General features: G+C 33.7%; 1 protein-coding gene across 2 annotated transcripts in view; it reads left to right on the top strand.

The window, feature by feature from the left end:
- The window catches only part of LOC145306818 (uncharacterized), a 43,047-nt gene extending 20,803 nt beyond the window's left edge, over positions 1–22,244 (top strand). The window contains exons 7-28 of one of the 2 annotated variants that reach the window (XM_080149114.1): positions 35–280; positions 2,254–2,310; positions 3,139–3,230; positions 5,185–5,241; positions 5,661–5,736; positions 5,767–5,965; positions 6,871–6,962; positions 7,363–7,440; positions 8,130–8,212; positions 9,745–9,812; positions 10,477–10,552; positions 11,003–11,148; positions 12,177–12,228; positions 12,946–13,003; positions 13,969–14,298; positions 14,983–15,175; positions 16,157–16,257; positions 16,811–16,932; positions 17,355–17,439; positions 18,313–18,363; positions 19,171–19,258; positions 19,629–22,244. In XM_080149114.1, the coding sequence (XP_080005240.1) occupies positions 35–280; positions 2,254–2,310; positions 3,139–3,230; positions 5,185–5,241; positions 5,661–5,736; positions 5,767–5,965; positions 6,871–6,962; positions 7,363–7,440; positions 8,130–8,212; positions 9,745–9,812; positions 10,477–10,552; positions 11,003–11,148; positions 12,177–12,228; positions 12,946–13,003; positions 13,969–14,298; positions 14,983–15,175; positions 16,157–16,257; positions 16,811–16,932; positions 17,355–17,439; positions 18,313–18,363; positions 19,171–19,258; positions 19,629–19,708 (2,430 nt within the window). In that variant the 3' untranslated portion in view covers positions 19,709–22,244. Of the gene's footprint in view, positions 1–34; positions 281–2,253; positions 2,311–3,138; positions 3,231–5,184; positions 5,242–5,660; positions 5,966–6,870; positions 6,963–7,362; positions 7,441–8,129; positions 8,213–9,744; positions 9,813–10,476; positions 10,553–11,002; positions 11,149–12,176; positions 12,229–12,945; positions 13,004–13,968; positions 14,299–14,982; positions 15,176–16,156; positions 16,258–16,810; positions 16,933–17,354; positions 17,440–18,312; positions 18,364–19,170; positions 19,259–19,628 lie in introns of both variants that reach the window. The other variant, XM_080149113.1, reaches the window with a different exon arrangement.
- Positions 22,245–22,496: the final 252 nt, after the last annotated feature.

The raw sequence follows: 22,496 nt of genomic DNA, 5'->3' as shown, positions 1-22,496 counted from the left end.
GACAGATTATTATCTTTAAATTATCTATTTCTAGGATTCAAGCAGTAATACTACGCGCCATAATGAAACAATGTCCAAACTGAACCAACATTCCAACTCCACGCTTTCATCTGTACCACGTGATGCGCCACGTGATCAGAATGCCGCGTCATCGCGAGATAGAAATGAAAAGTCTTCCGCGCGCCATCATAATAGTGAACAATCAGCTGATGCGCGGCGTCGGTTGACAACCACGCTTTCGCCGGAGGAGGCAAAAATGATCTCACACTTTGAGAAAGAGGTAATTGCATTAATATCCACTGGATTAGAACCGGTTTTCAGTCATACTACCCGCATAATGTCTACGGAATGCTGTCTATAATACGAAGCAATAAATAATGATAAACTCAGGGATCTCCCACTTTGTGAAAGAAGTAATTGCAGGGAGATAGAGAAGGGACAATGGGCTGTTTATTACACTAGTCCCCAAAGTTTCATAAGTGTTTCTTATTCGTTTGGTTAACAACTTTGGATACTGGTGAATTTTGATTGGTTCAAACATGTTAATTTAATCTACAGAAGGGGTAATGTTGTGTGTCATCATTAGGGATGTACATCAATTTATATTGTCTTATTCCTTTAAGTCCCTGGGTAAATGACATCAAGATTTTATCGGGAAGCTTACTCTTTGCAACTGTTATTCTGTTAGTTTGGGATAAGTCTGCAAGGATCTAAAGGGATAAGACAATAGTTAATAAATTGATGTACATTCCCAATGATGATACACAAAATTACCCCTTCTAAAAATAATAATTAGTTGTTGAAACATTTGGACACTTAACTTAATGAATCAACCATCTATAATTCAGTTAAAGTACCCAAAGTTGTTAAGCCAGCGAATCAAAAAATGTTTTACAATAAATTTGTTTAGACTAACAACTTAATATTATGCTCATTCAGTTCTGACACTCTACAAGTTTTAATGTTTGTTTTTACAACCGTTTCAGAACTTTGCTTTTATGGATGAAGAAAATTTGTGTTGGAATAAATTGTATAATAGTTATTTCTCGTATCGTATTATAAACGGCTTTCCGCGGATATAGAATGTACAATTATAAGATTAAAACTAGTTTTTTTAGCCCCGTGGTGCCGAAGGCACCGGCTAAAAAAACTAGTTTTAATCTTATGATTGTACATTTCTATATTCGTAGAAAACTGGATATAATACGATGCTAGACATAGTTTTTTCGTATTCATGAGAACCGGTTCCTATCCACCGGATTCAAATGAATACGAGAAAACAAATTAAACAAACAATTAAACAAAGGTTTTTGTCTGCTAAAATTTCTTTTCTCGTATTCATTCGAATCCGGTGGATAGGAACCGGTTCTCATCCATACGAAAAAATTATGTCTATAATCGTATTATATCCAGTTTTCTACGAATATAAAAATATACAATCATAAGATTAAAACCAGTTTTTTTAGCCGGTGCCTTCGGAAAGCTGTTTATAATACGATGCGAGAAATAACCATTCTCGTATTCATTCGATATCGATTAATATCCAGTGGATAGGTACCGGTTCTCATCCATACGAAAAAAATATGTCTATAATCGTATCATATCCAGTTTTCTACAAATATAAAAATGTACAATCGTAAGATTAAAGCAAGTTTTTTTAGAACGTGCCTTTTGCATCATAATTGTACATTTTATATCCGCGGAAAGCTGTTTATAATAGGATGCGAGAAATAACTATTTTAAGTTTGACCATCTATATACTATATCTATAGATAAAAGCTTTTCTCGTATTCATTCGAATCCGGTGGATAGGAACCGGTTCTCATCAATACGAAAAAACTATGTCTAGCATCGTATTATATCCAGTTTTCTACGAATATAGAAATGTACAATCATAAGATTAAAACCAGTTTTTTTAGCCGGTGCCTTCGGCACCACGGGGCTAAAAAAACTAGTTTTAATCTTATAATTGTACATTCTATATCCGCGGAAAGCCGTTTATAATACGATACGAGAAATAACTATTCCAGTATGGCTTTGAAACCGATTAATATCTTTCGGATTAGAACCGGTTCTCAGTAATACTGTATGCATCGTTTCACATTATAGACAATTTTCTATGGATAGTAAAATTAAAAATTTGATATTATTACCAGTTTTGTTAGCCCCTAGGTCTAATCAACCCAATAATTTATCACTTTGGTATCCGCGGAAAGCTGTCTATGATACAATGTGATATTTAACTAATTTTAGATTGAGGCGCACAGCTTAGAGATTGTTGAACGCAGTTACGAAGATGACGAATTTGAGGTTAGATTATTCCGCCATTTTATTATTTTCCCGCGCGCAATTAAAACTGATTTTCCCGCCATCTTCTATATTCGCGCCATTTACTTTTTTGGAGCCAATTAATCAGAGAGAGAGAGAGAGAGAAGGGACAATGGGCTGTTTATAACATTAGTCCCCAAAGTTATATAATAACGCTTTACATATTCGTTGTCTAAACAACTTTGGGTACTTTTAATGGTTTTGGATATGTTAGTTCATAGAGTTGATTTCCCGAACTAATTTAAATCTACAAAATGTGTTATTTTGTTTATCATCATTGGGGTTGTACATCATTAATTAAAAATAGGTTCCTACTGCTGCTATGTCAGATGTGCAACAGGTATAACTCACTACCATGCACAGTTAAGACTTGCAGAGAAAGGTCGTGCAATCAAAACAAGGTTGGTTGTCTGTTGGGTGTTACTAAACAATTGGGGACAGAAAAGGAGCTAGTAGCTTACTAATTAGAATTTGGGGGGCTGCTATTTCTGTAATAGTAGTTGCATAATTGCTATCTATCTATCTATCTATCAATCTATCTATCAATCTATCTATCTATCTATCTATCTATCTATCTATCTATCTATCTATCTATCTATCTATCTATCTATCTATCTATCTATCTATCTATCTATCTATCTATCTATCTATCTATATATCTATCTATCTATCTATCAATCTATCTATTTATCTATCTATCTTTTCCCACACTTAATAAAATTTTCCCACACTCTATAATAATTTCCCACACTCTATAAATTTTCTCACGCTCTATAAAATTTTCCCATGCTCTATCCATGTTATATCTAGCTGGAGTCCTGCCCAAGTGAGACAGGCACCTACACTGTGGGTAAAGATGAGGAGAAAAAGAATCAAACAGCAGCTTCAGAAGAAAAAGCAAGGTGAGATTACAAAACCAGTTTTAGCACTTCTAAACCCACTTTGGGGACCTTATTTAATCTCAAAACCAGTTTGGGTACCTTGATTTCATCTCAAAAAAACATTGGGTACTCTAATTTCATCCCAAAACTAGTTTGGGTTGTTTTAATTAGTCTCAAAACTACTTTGGGTACTTTTATTTAGTCTCAAAAACTGCTTTTGGTACTTTTATTTTCATCCCAAAACCAGTTTGGGTTCTTTTATTTTCTTATCAAAACCACTTTGAGTTCTTTTATTTAATCATAAAACCACTTTGGGTACTTCTATTTAGTCTCAAAATAACTTTGGGTACTTTTATTTAATCTCAAAATTACTTTGGGTACTTTTATTTAATCTCAAAACCACTTTGGGTACTGAAATTTCATCTCAAAACTACTTTAGGTACTTTTATTTAATCTCAAAACTACTTTAGGTACTTTAATTTCATCTCAAAATCACTTTGGGTATTTTCATTTAATCTCAAAACCATTTTGGGTATTTTTATTTAGTCTCAAAACCATTTTGGGTATTTTTATTTTCATCTAAAAACCACTTTGGGTACTTTTATTTTCATCATAAAACCACTTTGGGTTCTTTTATATTATCACAAAACCACTTTGGGTATTTTTATTTTCATCTCAAAACCATTTTGGGTATTTTTATTTAGTCCCAAAACTACTTTGGGTATTTTTATTTAATCTCAAAACCATTTTGGGCTCTTTTATTTAAACTCAAAACCACTTTGGGTACTTTTATTTTCAGCTCAAAAAAACTTTGGGCACTTTTTTACATCTTTGGTACAAATAGTGTCCAAACTTTTCAACTAATGCTTGTCATCATTATTAGGGATGTACAGCAATTTAGTGTCTATAACTACCTATCTATCTAGATACATAGCTAGTTATCTTTCTGGATATATAATTATATATCTATCTAACTACCATCTTGGTTTCTAATTATCTATCCAGATATCTAACTAGTAACTATCTATCTAGATATCTTTCTAGTTATAAAACTATCTATCTACATATCTAACTATATCTATCAAAATATATAGCTATCTATCTAAGTATCTAACTTTCTAAATATCTGATCAGTAACTATCTAAATATCTAACTATATTTTTAAATATCTAATTATCTATCTCGATTATATCTAAGTATTTATATAGATCTGAAACTATCTATCTGAATATCTAAATATCTGTTGAGATATCAATTTTTCTATCTCCATTTCTAGGTATATAACTATCTATATAAATAGCTCGTTATCTTTCTGGATATATAATTATATCTCTATCTAACTACCATCTTGGTTTCTAACTATCTATCTAGATATCTTACTAGATATCTAACTATCTATCTTGATGTCTAACTATTTATCTATATATTTAACTATCTATCTAGATATCTAACTATCCATCTAGATATCTAAATATCCATCTAGGTATTTAACTATCTATCTTGGTATCTAACTATTTTTATGTATCTAACTATCCATCTAAATATCTTACTATCTATCTAGCTATCTATCTAGCTATCTATCTAGATATCTATTTATCTATCTAGATATCTAACTAAATTGTTAATATCAATCTAATCATATATCTATAAAAAAATATAATAAGATATCTAGATATTTTACTGTATATCGAGATATCTAACTAGATATCTAATTATCTATCTCTGTATCTGGGTATCTAATTAGATATGTAGGTATCTAACTATTTATCTAGATATCTAGGTATCGGACTATCTATCTATCTATCTAGATATCTAACTATCTATTTAGATATATAATTATCTATCTACATATCTAACTATCTATCTAGATATCTAATTATCTATATATGTAGGTTCTAACTATTTATCTAGGTATCTAACTATCTATCTAGATAGCTATCTATCTAGATATCTAATTATCTATCTCTGTATCTAGGTATGAGCTTGAGAACCTAGTAGGAGAGAACCAAACAAGAAACAATTACGTTCAGGAATATTTTATCAGAATTCTAATACAATTTTCATCCACTAGATGGTGTTACATCCAAAGATAAATAGTCAAAAATCCTTGTATTATGTAAAGTAACCCCAACCTTTTAGTTTTGCGACCTTTGTCCTGAAGTTTTAACTGTGCATAATTAATAAATTATGAGTTACATTTCACCCAATTTTAATGCTACATGCCTGATATAGCATAAGTAGGGTTTTATTGAGTTCTTCATAAGCGTTGGAAAGTGTCATGTGTGACGTCATAAAACTATATCTATAGTCATCTTTACTTTAGGGGTTTCCTTTCCCATTTCACCTCTCATCCTTCCTATTTAAATGTATTTTTATGACGTCACTCATAGCACTTTCCAGCACTTACTTAATCATTTTTTAAAGTCTCTGATATAATTGAAAAACGCAGGATTGGGCTAACCGCCATGCCGCACATCATAACCGCCACTCTCCCGACACCTCCGGCGATGCACGCCGCAACTCCCCGTCATCCCACGGACATCGCCGCAACTCCCCGACGCACCATGCACGAGTGTCACGAGGAGTGTCGGCGCCATCATTGCGCCCGACGCTTATACCCACCCCGCCGCTCCCGGGTGGGGAAAGTGGGATGTGCGGCGATGACGGCGATTTGAGTCCGCAACCACTGGGCAGTGGCAGTGGAGGAACTGCAAACAGCCTGTCCAAGTCCAGGCGAAGGTTACCCCCCACTCCAGGTATCCAGGGGGGGGGGAGGGAGGGGGGGACAGTGGGCTGTTTATTACATTAGTCCCCAAAGTCTTATACTAAAGATTTTTATTGATTTTACAACTCTGGAGACTTTGGGTAGAGTGTCCAATTGTTTCAGCCACTAATTGAAATGTTCAGAAGGGGTAATTGTGTGCATCATCATTGGGGGTGCACATCAATTTATTGGTCATTGTCTTATCCCTTTAAAAGCGCCGCAACATCCAATATTTTTGTTTCAATGTTTACCCAATAAGACTAGGAGGGAGGGGACATTGGAATGTGAATTATACTGGTGCCCAAAGTTTTATAAACTCGCTCTCTCATTAGTAAACTTTGGGTACATTTATTAAATCTTGATTTGGTTATAAATCTTCAGTTTTTCACCAATAATTTCAATCATAATTTACATCAATTTGATGTGCTTGTCTTTTCCCTTAATATCCTTGAAAATAATAAACAATATGTCCATAAATAATAGTTATTTCTCGCATTGTATTATAAATGGCTTTAAGCGGATATAAAATGTACAATTATAAGATTAAAACCAGTTTTTTTAGCCCCGAGATGCCGAATCAGAGGCTAAAAAAACTAGTTTTTATCTTATGATTGTACATTTTTATTTTCGTGGAAAACTGGTTATAATACGGTGCTAGACATAGTTTTATTGTATGGATGAGGAGAACCGGTTCCTATCCACCGGATTCGAATGAATACGAGAAAAACTTTTATTTTCAAAGTTGAAGTCCACAGATTTAGCATAAACTAAACATAATTCTTTAACCATGTATTATCTAAAAACATTGTTCAATTTACTTGCCCTTTACAAGATATAGTCTTCTGAAATTTTTTATGAAGATTCCACCGACCAATAAGCATCTAACGTGTTGTTCAGGTGGAGTGTCGTCAACCCCTGTGAGTGGAATCTTGAGCCCGGAGTCAAACCCAGAATTTTCACCAAGTACAGATTCTCCTAGTCCTACCCAGGTATTTTCCCACGCTCTATAATTTTTTCACACGCTCTAAAGAATTTTCTCACGCTCTATAGAATTTTCCTATGTTCAATGATATTTCCTAGAATTTTCACCACCTACAGATTATACTTGGTAAGGAGGAACTTAACCCCCCCCCACCCTCCTTCACACTTCCCAACAATATTTACATTTTTCCTAGTCCTACCCAGGTATAATATTTTCCCACACTCTATCATATTTTCCTACACTCTATAATATTTTCTCACGCTCTATAATATTTTCCCACGCTTTATAATATTTTCCCATGTTCTATAATATTTTCCCATGTTCTATGATATTTTCCCTCGGTCTATGATATTTTCCCACACTCTATAATATTTTCCCACGCTCTATAATATTATCCATGTTTCTAGGAGTCAGATGAGGGGGAGAATAGTTATATGAAGCACACACAACACTTAGTCAATGTCATGGAGGCTAGAATAAATCAAGTAAGTTGACCAATGGTAGGCCAGTAAACATTTAATTTAACCACTGGTAGGCCAGTAAACATTTAATTTGATCAATGGTAGGCCAGTATACATTTAATTTGACTAATGGTAGGCCAGTATACATTTAATTTGACTAATGGTAGGCCAGTGTACATTTAATTTGACTAATGGTAGGCCAGTGTACATTTAATTTGACTAATGGTAGGCCAGTAAACATTTAATTTGATCAATGGTAGGCCAGTATACATTTAATTTGACTAATGGTAGGCCAGTATACATTTAATTTGACTAATGGTAGGCCAGTAAACATTTAATTTAATTAATGGTAGGCCAGTATACATTTAATTTGACTAATGGTAGGCCAGTGTACATTTAATTTGACTTATAGTAGGCCAGTATACATTTAATTTGACTAATGGTAGGCCAGTATACATTTAATTTGACCAATGACAGGCAAGTATACATTTTAATATATACATTATTAGCTACGCCCCTAGAGGCCTCTAGGCGCACTGGAGGTTGGGGGGGAGGGATTGCTTTAGAAAACCTAATTTATTAATTTTAGATTCATCTATCTATCTATCTATCTATCTATCTATCTATCTATCTATCTATCTATCTATCTATCTATCTATCTATCTATCTATCTATCTATCTATCTATCTATCTATCTATCTATCTATCTCCAGGTATCTGGACACACCACAAGTACGAGCAGGGCCATAAAAACGTCAACCATAGTCAAGAAAAAGTCTACCACCACATTACCGAGGTAAAATAAGGAGAAAGCCTAAAATGTCACGTGTGACGTCATAAAAATATGTCTAATAAGGAAGGTTGAGAGGAGAAGTGGGAAAGGAAACCCTCAAAAAAGAAATGGATTTTTATGACGTCACACGTGTTACTTTAGGCTTTCCCAAAATAAGTTTTAACGTCTTTAGTTTTGACGCGGTGCTGTTGAGCCGAGAGACTTGATCTCATCAATTCCCTAACGACGAGCGGATGCGCTAAATGTTCGCTCGTATGTCTGTATGTAATTTCGTCCATCTTTTTAAAAGCGAAGGCTTTCTATAATTAGGGTCGGTCCGTCCGTACATCCGTCCGTAACGGATAGCTTTTGTCGTTAATTTAGGCATGTTAGAATTGATTTCAAATTTTGCATGATGATTCCTTTAATAGTTTGGTACGATTTATTAAGCGTAGCTACTCTATAATCATTACCAAAATGTCCGTACGTCCTTTTAAACATGTTGATTTTTTTTTACTTTTTTAACAACAAATTTTTGTGTGATCTAATCATCCGATTGTTCTGATTTTTGGTATTTTAATTACTGGGAGAACAAAGTATAATGTTATAAGCGAAGCAGCTCTATAATCAAGTCCTAAAAATGTAAGTATGTCCATAAACATTATCCTGTATCAAGCAGTTTTTCAACAAATTTACTTACAATTTTGCTTTGACTCTTATACATTTATATTATGATTATTCAGTTCTGACATTATATCAGTATTAATGTCCGTTTGTCTTGCCGTTCAGTGCTTCGCTTTTATGGATGTTGTCATCCTTGTTTTCTATAAATCTACTCTATAACTATGTAGGTATGTCTTTCTGTACTACCGTCAATCCGCAGGGATATACAGGGATAAGACAATGGCCGATAAAAATTATTGTACATCACCAATAATGATACAAAAAATTACCTCTTTTGTAGACTATAATAGTGGTTGAAATGTTTGGACACTCAAATTTATGAACCAACCATTGAAATTCCATCAAAAGAGTCCAAAGTTGTAAAGTTAAGAAATAGTTATTTATCGCATCGTATCGTAAACAGCTTTCCGCGGATATAAAAATGTTCAATTAAAACATTAAAACTAGGTTTGTTAGTTCTGAGATGACGAAAGAACTGTTTTAATATTATGATTGTATATTTTTTTATTCGTAAAAACCTGAGCTGGATCTTTAAATCATTTTCGTGATGAGCCAGATCGAGGTGCGCCGAATTTCAGCCAATCACAGCGCGGCATTTCATAAAATGCTGTGCTCTCATTGGTGGAAAGTTGGCTCATCCCGATCTAGCTCACCATTGAAATGATTTAAAGATCTAGCTCTGTATATAATACGATATGATACATAATTTCAATACAACAATTTATCAGCCATTGTCTTATCCCATAAGATCCCTGATTTTTATAGTTGTTTATCTCTTCGTATTATAGACAGCTTTCCGCAAATATTATGCGGATAGTATGACTGAGAGCCGGTTCTAATCCACCGGATATTAATCGGTCTCAATATTTTAGTAATGACGGAGTAAGCGCTAAAGAAGCATGGGAGCGGAGAAAAAATTATGATCCTCTGATAGCTTCAGGTAATAGCATCGTATTATAGACAGCTTTCCGCGGATATTATGCGGATAGTAGGACTAAGAACCAGTTTTAATCCACCGGATATTAATCGGTTTTGCAATACCTCGAAAAAATATGATCCTCTGATTAATTAATTGATATATTCATTGACCAATGACAGGCCAGTATACATACTAATTGACCAATGACTGTTTAATAGACTAGTCCCCAAAGTTTTATAATATCGTTAGTTTATTCGTTGGCTTAAAAACTTAGGGGGCTAAAATTAATTTAATTGGTTGGTTCTTTAACATATATCTAACAATCTATCAATAAATTTAGGACGTAAGAAAGAACCAGTTTCTATCTATCTATCTATCAATAAATTTTAGGACGTATGAAAGAACCAGTTTCTATCTAAGTATCTATCTATCTATAAAAAAATTTTAGGACGTAAGAAAGAACCAGTTTCTATCTATCTATCTTTATATATATATTTATGTATTTATCTATCTTCTATCCATCTTTCAGGACATAAACAAGAACCAGTTTCTATCTATCATTGAATGTATCTATCTATCTATAAATTTCAGTATGTAAGAAAGAACCAGTTTCTATCTATCTATCTTTATAACTATTTATGTATCTATCTATTCATGTATCTTTCTATCTATCTATGAAATTCAGGACGAAAGAAAGAACCGGTTCCTGTTAGAAAAAGTTCTAGTTCAAGTATTGGGAGGTCACCTAGAGAGGATATCAAGTTAGTATCTATCTATCTATTCATATGTATCTATCTATCTATATATCTGTCTATCTTTCTATTTGTCTGTCTGTCTGTCTATCGAACTAACAGATCAGATAGTTAGTATAGCATATTATCTATGTATCTATATGTCTGTTTGTCTGTCTGTCTGTCTGTCTGTCTGTCTATCTTTTCTGTCTATCTGTATGTGTGTCTATCTAAATATCTATGTATCTACCTATCTATTTACCTATCCATCTATCTATCTATTTATCTATCTGTCTGTATGTCTGTATATATATCTGTGTGTCTGTCTGTCTGTCTGTCTAGGTGACCTCACATTGGGAGGTCACCTAGAGAGGATATCAAGTTAGTATCTATCTATCTATCAATCTATTTATCTGTCTGTCTGTATTCTGTCTGTCTATCTATCTATCTATCTAACTATCTATCTATCTATCTGTCTAGATATGAGGAGAGGGGCAGTGCGAAATCCGCCAGCTCGGACAGCAGCGGATACTTCAGCCGGGGGGAGGTTGGGAGACACCCCTCCTCCCTAAACAGGGGGGACGGGGGCAGGTTTAGTATGAGGGGCAATCCTCATAAACTTAAAGGTTGGTATTTACAGTCTTTTAATACTTTGGGTACCACAGTAAATTACAGTAATCAATGTCTAATTAGATGCTGTTATAATACTTTGGGTACCACAGTAAATTACAGTCCCCAATGTCTAATTAGATACTGTTATAATACTTTGGCTATAATTAGGGTCGGTCCGTTCATACGTCCGTAACGGATAGATTTTTTTCGTTAATTTAGGCATGTTGTAATTGTCCTACCGATTTCAAACTTTACATGGTGATTCCTGTAGTAGTAAAGTACGATTTAGAAAGCATAACAAGTCTATAATCGTTACCAGAATATCCGTAATTCCATTTTAAATATGTTAACTTTTAACTTTTTTAATAACAATTTTTTATGTTATATAATAATCAGATTAATCTGATTTTTTTATTACTGGTTCTTATTACAATAAGGTACAATTTTATAAACAAAACATCTTTATAATCAAGTCTTAAAAATGTCAGTATGTCATTAAACAGTATTATGTGTTTAAGAATAGCAACAAATTTACGTAAAAATAATTTTGTCAAAACTTTATATTTTGTATATCCAGTTCTGACACTCTACACAAGTGTTAATGTTCGTTTGTCCTACCTTTCCTGAGTTTCGCTTTTGTGGATGTTGTCAACCTTGTTTATTCTTGATTAATTGTGTTTATAATACACTAGCGGCTACGCCCCTGGAGGCCTCTAGTTGCACTTAATTTTTTTTTTAATATTAAAAATATTGCTATGTTGCGTTTGACGTTTATGTTGCGTTGAACTCTCTTTCTAAAATCGAGAAATTAAAAAAAAAATGATTTCTCTAGGGAGGGTTGTGGTACCCTCCCCCAAAATAGTTATAAATCTTCCTGGGCCCTATTGGAATCTACCCTGTTAAGAAGAACCTGATCGGTTCAGCGGTTAGCGAGATCCTTTGCACAAACAAAACACACAAACATCCTGTTACTTTAGTATAAGGATAGGAGCAGGGATTTTAAGGGATAAGACAATGAATGATAATCTTATTTTTATTTTAGCAATTTCGAGGCCAGGAGTTGTTAGTTCTAAACCTGCTAATAAACCACAGAGGTAAAGATAGATAGATAGATAGATAGACAGACAGAAAGACAGACAGACAGACAGACAGACAGACAGACAGACAGACAGACAGACAGACAGACAGACAGACAGACAGACAGACAGACAGACAGACAGACAGACAGACAGACAGACAGATATACAGACAGACAGACAGACAGACAGATAGATAGATAGATAGATAGATAGATAGATATACATTACATTGACAGGTAGATAGATAGTTAGGTAGACAGATAGACTGGTTGATAGATAATTGGGTAGATAGATGGATAGATAGATACATAGAGATAGATTGATTGATAGTAGTAATTGATAGATTGATAAACTTGCAAATATACAAATTGACAGAATGACAGTCAGACAGACAGACAGTCAGACAGACAGACAGACAGACAGACAGGCAGATAACCATAGATAGACAGATAGAAATAAACATTTTTAGTAGCAAAGCAACTTTATATTTCACTTTGTCTGTCCGTCAGTCCGTAACGCTGTGGGGGAAATGTGATTAACTCAGATACTATTAAAGATAGACATCTGAAATATTTAGTGAAGATTCCTATGACATATATGCGTATCTAAACTATACATTGTTTTGTCCGTCTGTCTGTCAGTCGTGCTTTAAAAGATTTAAACATGAGGTATTCTTTTGAGGTTTTGTGATTTAATTGTGTTTTTTTTAAATAATTTAAAAATTGTTTTTAGTAAATTATTGGCGACTGACAAACAAAACAGTAGAAGTAGTTCATGCTTAACTTCCAAGGTAATATCCGCTGTATTAGAACCGGTTCTCAGTCATACTATCCGCATAATATCCGCGGAAAGCTGTATAAAATACTTTGCTTTAAATAAATATATAAAACTGAGGGATCTAATGGGATAAAGCAATGCCCGACAAATTGGTGTAAATCCCCATTAATAATATACAAATTTATCCCTTCTGTTAATTACAAATAGTGGTTGAAACGTTTGTATACTCAACCTATTAAACCAACCAATCAAAGCCATTCACTTATCTAACTATCTACTTATTAAATAGCTATCTACTTAAATAACTTACTATCTACTTATCTATCTAGCTATCTACCTATCTATCTAGCTATCTACTTATCTATCTAACTATCTACTTATCTATCAATTTAGCTATATACTTATCTATCTAACTATCTACTTATCTATCTAACTATCTACTTATCTATCTAACTATCTATATATATATCTAATTATCTACTTATCAATCTACCAAACTACTTATCTATCTAACTATCTACTTATTATATAGCTATCTACATATATATATAAATATCTACTTATCTATCTAACTATCTACTTATCTATCTAACTATCTACTTATATATCTAACTATCAACCTATCTATCTAGCTATCTACCTATCTATCTAGCTATTTACTTATCAATCTATCTAACTATCTACTCATATTTCTAGTCAGCTACTAATATATCTGACTATCTACTTATCTATTGAACTATTTACTTATTTGTCTAGCTATCTACTTATCTATCAACTTAGATATCTTGTTTTACAAGGTATCTACTTATGTATCTATCTATCTACTTATCTATCTAACTATTTACTTATTTGTCTAGCTATCTACTTATTATCTACCTAGCTTTCAACTCATCTTAAAATGTATACCTAATTATCAACTTATCTATCTATCTTGCTATTTATCTATCTATCTATCTATCTACTTGTATATTTTGCTAGGAGGCAGAATTCCAAGCGTGGAAACGGCGGAAAAACTACGACCCGCTAAAATCCGCCACTGCAAGCGCTGCTGGTATCCGAAATGGCAGTGGCAACAGCACTATCCGTGAAAACGGAAATAGCGCCAACTGCGATCGTAGCATTGGTAACTCCTCGTTAATCGGCTCTCACAGGTCAAGTGGTGGAGAAAGCGATAGTGGCGGCGGAAGGTTTTCAGGCACCAACGAAAACAACGGTGGCAGATTTGCGAGAAGTCCTCGGAATGCCTATGCTCCCTCACCAACCCCCCATCACCAACAGACCGGGTCTATTCAACATAAAAGAATTCAGGTACACAACTTTATAATATTTTCCCACACTCTGTAATATTTTCCCACAATCTATAATATTTTCCCACGCTATATAATATTTTCCCACACTCTATAATATTTTCCCACACTCTATAATTTTTTCTCACACATTATGCTCCATTCCCAACCCCTCAGCACCAACAAGCTGGTTCTATTCAACATAAAAGAATTCAGGTAGAGACTTTTAAACCTCAATCTTAGCTATTGGGTCTTTTGCATTAAAGTGTCAGGTTTGAGTTGTGAAAACAATGCAATAATAATTTCTATAAAAAAAAAACTCACGACCATGGCTCAACATGTAGTGCATCCACTTGTCATTGGGGAGGTTTGAATCTAGTAGGAGCAAGCAATGCCTTGGCCCAAAACAGGTGCAACTCATTACTTTGCACAGTTAAGACTTCTCAGACAAAGGAGGGGCAATACAAGAGTTGGTTGTCTTTTGGGTGTTACATAACATAATACCCTGGGTGTTTGGATGGAAAAGGAGATATTTTGCTCCCCTTAGTTATCCTGGGTTGATGGACGTACAAGGTAATACATCCAGGTGATGATTTGTATTCAGGAAATGAGTCAGAGCTTCACATAGCTTGAAGTTGTGGTGTACACCCCTTGCTTCAACAAGTCATGCTCAACTATTTACTAATTTCAAATTTTATTGTTACAGGAAATGAGCCAAAGCTTGATTCACGGTGGCGCCGGAAGTCGGGGCTCACACCACGTGGCTTCAACAAGTGAACAACCACCTCCCATGCAGCGCAGTGCCTCGTTCCATTATGAGAATATACGCATGCGTGGGGCCAGCAACGGAAATAGCGGAGAGTCAGACCATCATCAATTGCGTATGTACAGTTTACAGGAAATTTGATGGATATTTTTTTATGGTTTATGGCATAATTAATAAATGTTTTTCCAGTATAACCATTAAACAAATTATTAACGACTAGAAAAAATGAACCCCATCCCTCCACCTAAAAGATATATATATTTTGAATATTCTTTTAAAATCTGAGAATTGGGGCGGGATACTCTCCTCCCACTACAATCTTTAACTTAATGCAATCCTTACATCTTCATGATACGACAAATTGAGCGATACCATTCACACTAGTTGCCACATGGTTGTTGTTGTTGTTAGCCGTCAGGAGCTAGATTCTTTATACAGTATATCAAGGAATTCCTCACATTTTTTGGGCTTCGTCCATAGATTGATGGAGGTTAACCTAGTAGGTTTTGTCGGGCAATTAAAAAGATGTACAGTGGTGTGGTCCTCGAGGTTACAATCTGTACATTTGGGGTCAATTCTCTGTATAAAAAAGATTGTAGGAATGGGCTGTACCCTGACCTTAGCTGAGCTAATTTGCTTCTTGTCATTCTTGGCAGCTTTCTGCAGATATAAAAATGTACAATTATAAGATTAAACCAGTTTTTTTAACCCCAAGATGCCGAAGGCATGGTCAAAACATGGTATTAATCTTATGATTTGTTCATTGTTATATTCATAGAAAAATAAATAGAATATGATGCTGTTCATAATTTTTCAGCATTGATTAGCCATAGTCTCTTAGGGTTTGAATCTAAGTAGTCATGGAGTAGGCTGAGACACTTTTGTGTAGTCACTTGGGCTATCAAGCTCCACATTCAAGCACATTACAACTTGACCCGCTATCTCATGAGAGCTACTCATTATTACCTCACCCTTGCTGAGTATGGCAGGTGTCCCAAATTAAGTCACCATAATGAATGACGCTCTCCGCAGTATTGCTTAGAACCGCTTCTAATCCACCTGATATTAATCAATTTCGAATGAATATGAGAAAATATCCATATGACTGCGCAGGGCACACATCCGGATGATTTTGCACCACGTGGTGGAATGCGCGGGAACACAAGTGAAGATGAGAGCACCGAGGATTATGGTTCCGGATGTGATTCATCTAATGTAAGTATTTGGCATACCCGCGACTGTGGCTCAATACGTAGTGCATCGGCTCATTTTTGAGGAGGTGATAGGTTCGAATCTTGGCCTGATGTAAAGTGTCATAAGTAAAGACGTTAAAAGCAGTTCCTACTGCTGCAATGTTGTAAAGACAAGAGCACCGAGGATTATGGCTCTGGATGAGGTGATAGGTTCGAATCTCAGCTCGATACCACGTCAAAACTAAAGATGTTAAAACAGTTCCTACTGCTACTATGTTGTATAGATAAGAATATGGAGGTTATTGTTTTGGTTGTGATTCATCCATTGTTAGTATTAAGCACACCCATGACCGTGGCTCAACATGTAGCATATCCGCGCATTGTCAAGAAGGTGATAGGTTTGAATCTTGGCCTGACACTAAAGATGTTGATGTCATTTATTCACTGTATTATGAAAATTATCTGTAATTTGATGCTATACATAATTTTTCAGTATCATTGAGAACCGGTTATAATCCACCGAATATTAATTGTTTTCAAAGCCATACTGGAAATAACTATTCTTGTTCCTTTAGGCTGAAGGAGTGCCACGGCATTATTATTTGGACGAAGATGAGTTGATCCTGCCCATCTATCCATCCAGCTCACATAGATCCATCTATAATAGGTCCTTGTCACCAAAACCTTCTCCTTCTAGGTATGTATAATATTTTCACATGCTCTATAATATTTTCACACGCTCTATATTATCTATCCATCCAGCTCGCATAGATCCATCAGGTCCTTGTCACTGAAACCTTCCCCTTCCCACGCTCTATAATTTTTTCCCATGCTCAATAATATTTTCCCATGCTCTATAATACTTTTCCACACTCTATAAGATTTTCCCGTGCTCTATAGATTTTCCCATGCTTTATAATATTTTCCCACCCTCTTTAATATTTTCCCATCCTCTATAATATTTCCCACACTCTAAAATATTTTCCCATGCCCTATAATATTTTCCTATACTCTATAATATTTTCCCACGCACTATAATATTTCCCACACTCTTCAATATTTTCCCACGCCCTATATTCCCACAATCTATAATAATTTCCAACGCTCTAAAATATCTAGATCAAGATCAAGATTGGAGGCTCTGGATAATCTAGTCATTTCAACAATTTATTCAGTATCAAGCAAATTATGCAATAACACACAGGTAAGGAAATAAAGTAAAACCGATTGATATCCGCTGGATTAGAACCGGTTCTCAGCCATACCATCGGCATAATATACGCGTCAAGATGTCTTTAATACGATGCTATAAATAAGTATATAAAACTGAGGGATCTGAAGGGAAAAGACAATGACTGATAAATTGATGTACATTCCCTTTGATGATTACCCCTTCTGTAAGACAATTAGTGGTTGAAACGTTTGAACACTCAACTTAAAAAAATATTCAATCCAAATTTAGTAAGTCTTCAAAGTTGTTAAGCCAATGAATAAAAAGATGTTATTGTAAAACTTTGAGGTCTATTGAAATAAACAACCCATTGTCGCCACTCTCTCTGATATAAATAAGATCTAATAACCTCACCTTGTAAGAGTGGGATTCTCATTTGATTTTTAAGTCATCATCTAGAGAATTCAGAGCAGCATCCACTTGTAATAGGATGTGATACTTAACACCCAAGGATATAAGGATATAACATCCAACAAACAACCAACTCCTTCATTGCACAACCTTTGTCTGAAAAGTTCTTACTGTGCATGGTAATTAGTTTGGCCTGTTTATGGTGAAAGAGAGTTTAATATAAGGATTATTGGAACACTATGAATTTTTTAAAAAAATGCTAGGGTTGGAAAACTCGAGCTCACACATAAACGTGTATTTCATGTATAGATCTGACATGGATCTTAAAGCAATGTAGCAGGGCCTTTTTGCTAATGTTGAAAATTGGATGATTCTGTGTTGGAAAAGTTGTCACAAATATTAAATGAAGATGAAAAAAAAATGATATCCGGACTGTTCCTTCTTGGGAGAAAATGTGGAAAAAGGATTTTAGATAATTTAATATTATGATTTTAGTCAATACTGAAGCGAGCAGGTCTAACTTTTCCACCAGCAGATGAAGATCAGGTTCGTATCTATCTGTCTGTCTGTCTGTCTGTCTGTCTGTTTATCTATTTGTCTATCTTTCTATCAGTATGTTTGTCTGTCTGTCTGTATGTATATGTCTTTATGTTTCTCTATGTGTCTGTCTGTTTGGCTGTCAGTATCTCTGTCAGCTTGTATGTTTATCTGTTTATTCTGTATCTGTCTGTTTTAGTCTGTCTCAATCTATCTGTTCATCTGTCTATCTTGCAGTACGCATGTCTATCTGTCTATCTATCTATCTGTCTGTCTATCTATCTGTCTGTTTGTCTTTCTTGCAGTATGTATGTATGTCTGTCTATCTATCTATCTGTCTGTCTGTTTGTCTTTCTTGCAGTATGTATGTATGTCTGTCTGTTTGTTTGTTTGTCTGTATGACTGTCTGTTTGTTTAATCTGTCTGTCAGTATGTTTGTCATTATTTCTGTCTGTCTGTCTATTTATCTGGCAGTATTTTTGTCTGTTTGTCAGTCTGTATCTGTCTTTCAGTATTTCTGTCAATATATCTGTCAGAATGTCTTTCAGTATGTATTAACAGTATGTCTGTCTGTTTGTTTGTATTTTTTGTCTGTGTGTGTGTCTGTATGTTTGTTTGTTTGGCAGTCTGTCAATTTGTCTGAATGTCTGTTTGTTATAATATTACAAAAATGATTTCTTGGGTTTATAAAGGAACTGTTTTTGTATATTAGTTCAAAAAAGGTCTGTTTTAAAAGTATTTTTGACAGAGTGTTGGGCAAATACATGTTCAAAATATAAAAAATTTACAGACTTTATGATATAATGCTGTATCTAGGCGACAACACTGGAGACAGTATTATACTTGTTGGAGGATGTGGACTTGCCATGCAGTCCAGCAAAGAAAACCTCCAGAGAATTGTCAGGTATCCCCTGGATTAGAACTGGTTCTCAGTTATACATCCGCCGATTAGTCAATGGCCGATAAATTGATGTACATCTCCAATGATAATTGATGATGATACACAAAATTAATTAAAACAACAATTTTCCAGAATGGCTTTAAAACCGATTAATGTCCGGTGGATTAGAACCTATTCTCAGCCATTCCGGAAAATCATGTATAGCATCGTATTGCATACAATTTTCCACGTACATATACATAAAAATCATAAGATAAATACCAGTTTTGTTAATCTGTGCCTCCGTTACCTTGCACTAACATGGTTTAAAATTTCATTTTACTATCTACGTAAAGCTGTCTTTGATACCATAAATAATTATCATTTTGTTTAGGTACCTTGAGAAACTTGAAAAAGGTTGAGCAAGCGCTGGAAGTCCTTCATAAACTAATTGAGAGTGACCAAGATGATTGATGAACAACCATGAAAATCTTGAAGAATCTAGTTGCTATATTATGCACAGAAAAGCTATATTTTGCAAGATTTTGCAATAATATAATGCGATAAATAGCTATTTCTAAAATAAAGCATTCATAGAATAATCTGATATTGAAAATAGCTGAATTCACATGAAAAAAACATCACAGGGAGGGAGGGGACATTGGGCTGTTTATTGCACTAGTCCCCAAATACAACCTTTTAACACTCAACTTAAATAACCAACCAATCAAAATCAAAGTCCCTAAAGTTGTTATGCTAACGTATAAGAAAATGTTACTATAAAACTTTGGGGACTAGAGTAATACACAGCCTATTGTCCCCTCCCTTCCTGTATGCGCATAGCCTTATGTTGATATTATTACTGCACATGACTTGAGTATTGAAAAGTTGAGATTTTAGCAATTTGAGATTCATCAATCGTAGCTTATATTGCATAACTATTATTTGTCCAATGAAAAGATTTTATCTGTTCGTAAATCAACCAATAGAAAGAGTTTATATTGTAGTATGTAAATTTAATAGCCAATCAGAGAAGCGAATTTGATCATGTGACCATCAATTGTCCAATGAAAATTAATCAACCAATAGAAAGAGTTTATTTGTCTTATAAAAATTATTTAGCCAATTGGGTAAGAGGATTTTGAACATGTGACCAAATTGAACCATAACAGAAGAGTATTTAACAACATGACAATCCTTTAACCAATGAAATGAGTTTATTTAATTATATGATTATTCATCAACCAATAGAAAGAGTTTATTTGTCTTATAAAAATTATTTAGCCAATTGGATAAGAGGATTTTGATCATGTGACCAAATTGAACCATAACAGAAGAGTATTTAACAACATGACAATCCTTTAACCAATGAAATGAGTTTATTTAATTATATGATTATTAATCAACCAATAGAAAGAGTTTATTTGTCTTATAAAAATTATTTAGCCAATTGGATAAGAGGATTTTGATCATGTGACCAAATTGAACCATAACAGAAGAGTATTTAACAACATGACAATCCTTTAACCAATGAAATGAGTTTATTTAATTATATGATTATTAATCAACCAATAGAAAGAGTTTATTTGTCTTATAAAAATTATTTAGCCAATTGGATAAGAGGATTTTGATCATGTGACCAAATTGAACCATAACAGAAGAGTATTTAACAACATGATCATGATGATTTATTTGATCAATGAAATGAGTTTATTTAATACTATGATTATTAATCAACCAATAAGAGAAGTATATTTAATCATGTGACCAATAAAAAAGTTAATATAATCAGAACATAGTAAATGTGTCGGACTGATTATGACGTAAAATAAAATTAGCCAATGAGATGCCACTATAAATTTTACCATTGGTCAATAATGGCCTCTCATTGGCTAATTTTTTTTACGTCATAATCAGTCCGACACTTTTACTGTGTTCATAATCATATAAATATTTGTTAATTTTTAATAGGTAGTAAAAAATAATTTTGCACATAATTTTTTTAGTCAAAAAATCAAAAAAATTTTGAGGTATAGAACTTTACCGACTTTTTATAGGTAGGCGACAATAAAATGTAAATTACACTGGTACCCAAGGTTTTTCGTCAATATTTACCTACTTGTTGCTTAAAAACCTTTGGGTACTTTTATTGAATTTCATACTAGTAGTATCCAAACATGTAAACCTTTTATTTTAATCCATAGAAGGAGTAATTTTGTTTATTTTCATTGGGGATATACAGTACAACCATTATTAGTTCATATTGCTCGCCAGTTTCTCAGACATTTGCGGAGGTAGGGTTTTTTATCAGGAATCTAAAGGGATAAGACAATGGCTGATATATGATTTACATCCCAAATGACGTTACACAGAGTTACCCCTTTATTAGATTAGAATTATTGGTTGAATAGTTTGAACACTTAACATTAATATAAAACTTTGGGGACTAGTGTAATAAACAGCCCATTGTCCTCTTTTAAATAATAGGCAAGTAATTTCCTATTAATTTTATAAAAATATAAAGATATGTATATTGTAGTTTTTATATGTAATTTTAATAGTATTTTATAAATTATATCTTAGTCAAAACTTAAAAAAGTATAATCTAATTTTTAAATAAAAATATCTTCCAAAATTATTCTCAAAAAAGTTTTAATATGAGCAGGGAGGGAGGGGACATAGAGCTGTTAATTACACTATAGTCCCCATAGTTTTAGAATAATGTTTTCTTTGAAGACTTATATTGAATTTTGATTGGTTGTTGCATTAAATTTAGTGTTCCAAAGGTATCAACCACTAATTATAATCTACTGAAAGGGTAATTTTATATGTCATCATTGGGATTGTGCATCAGTTAATCGGCCATTGTCTTATCCCTTTAGAGCCCTGCATATTTGTATATTTTTCATTTGTATCTTAGAGATAAAAAATTTGTATTATAAATTTAATAATTGTAATTTTGCTTATAATGAAGCCGTCCAAAATAAAATTAACTTTATGCAAAAAAAAAGTGTTTTCAAAAGCAAAGCTTTTCTGTAATTAGGGTCCGTCCGTTCTTACGTACGTTGGTCTGTCACGTACATTTCTGACATGGATCTTGAAGCAATTAAGCAGGCCGTTTTGTAAATGTTAAAAATTTGAAGATTCTAATAAACAAAAGTTGTTGCAAATATAGGTATTAAATGAGATAATTCTAGCTAACTTGATAAGAAGTATACTTCCTACACAAAAAATTCAAACTTTATTTTAACTTTAGTAGAAA

This window comes from Acartia tonsa, chromosome 15 (genome assembly GCF_053477335.1).
Source record: "Acartia tonsa isolate MP-2025a chromosome 15, ASM5347733v1, whole genome shotgun sequence".
NCBI classification, from domain to species: Eukaryota; Metazoa; Arthropoda; class Copepoda; order Calanoida; family Acartiidae; genus Acartia; species Acartia tonsa.
Note: the sequence above shows the minus strand (reverse complement) of the source record. Positions and strands in the feature narration are given on the sequence as shown.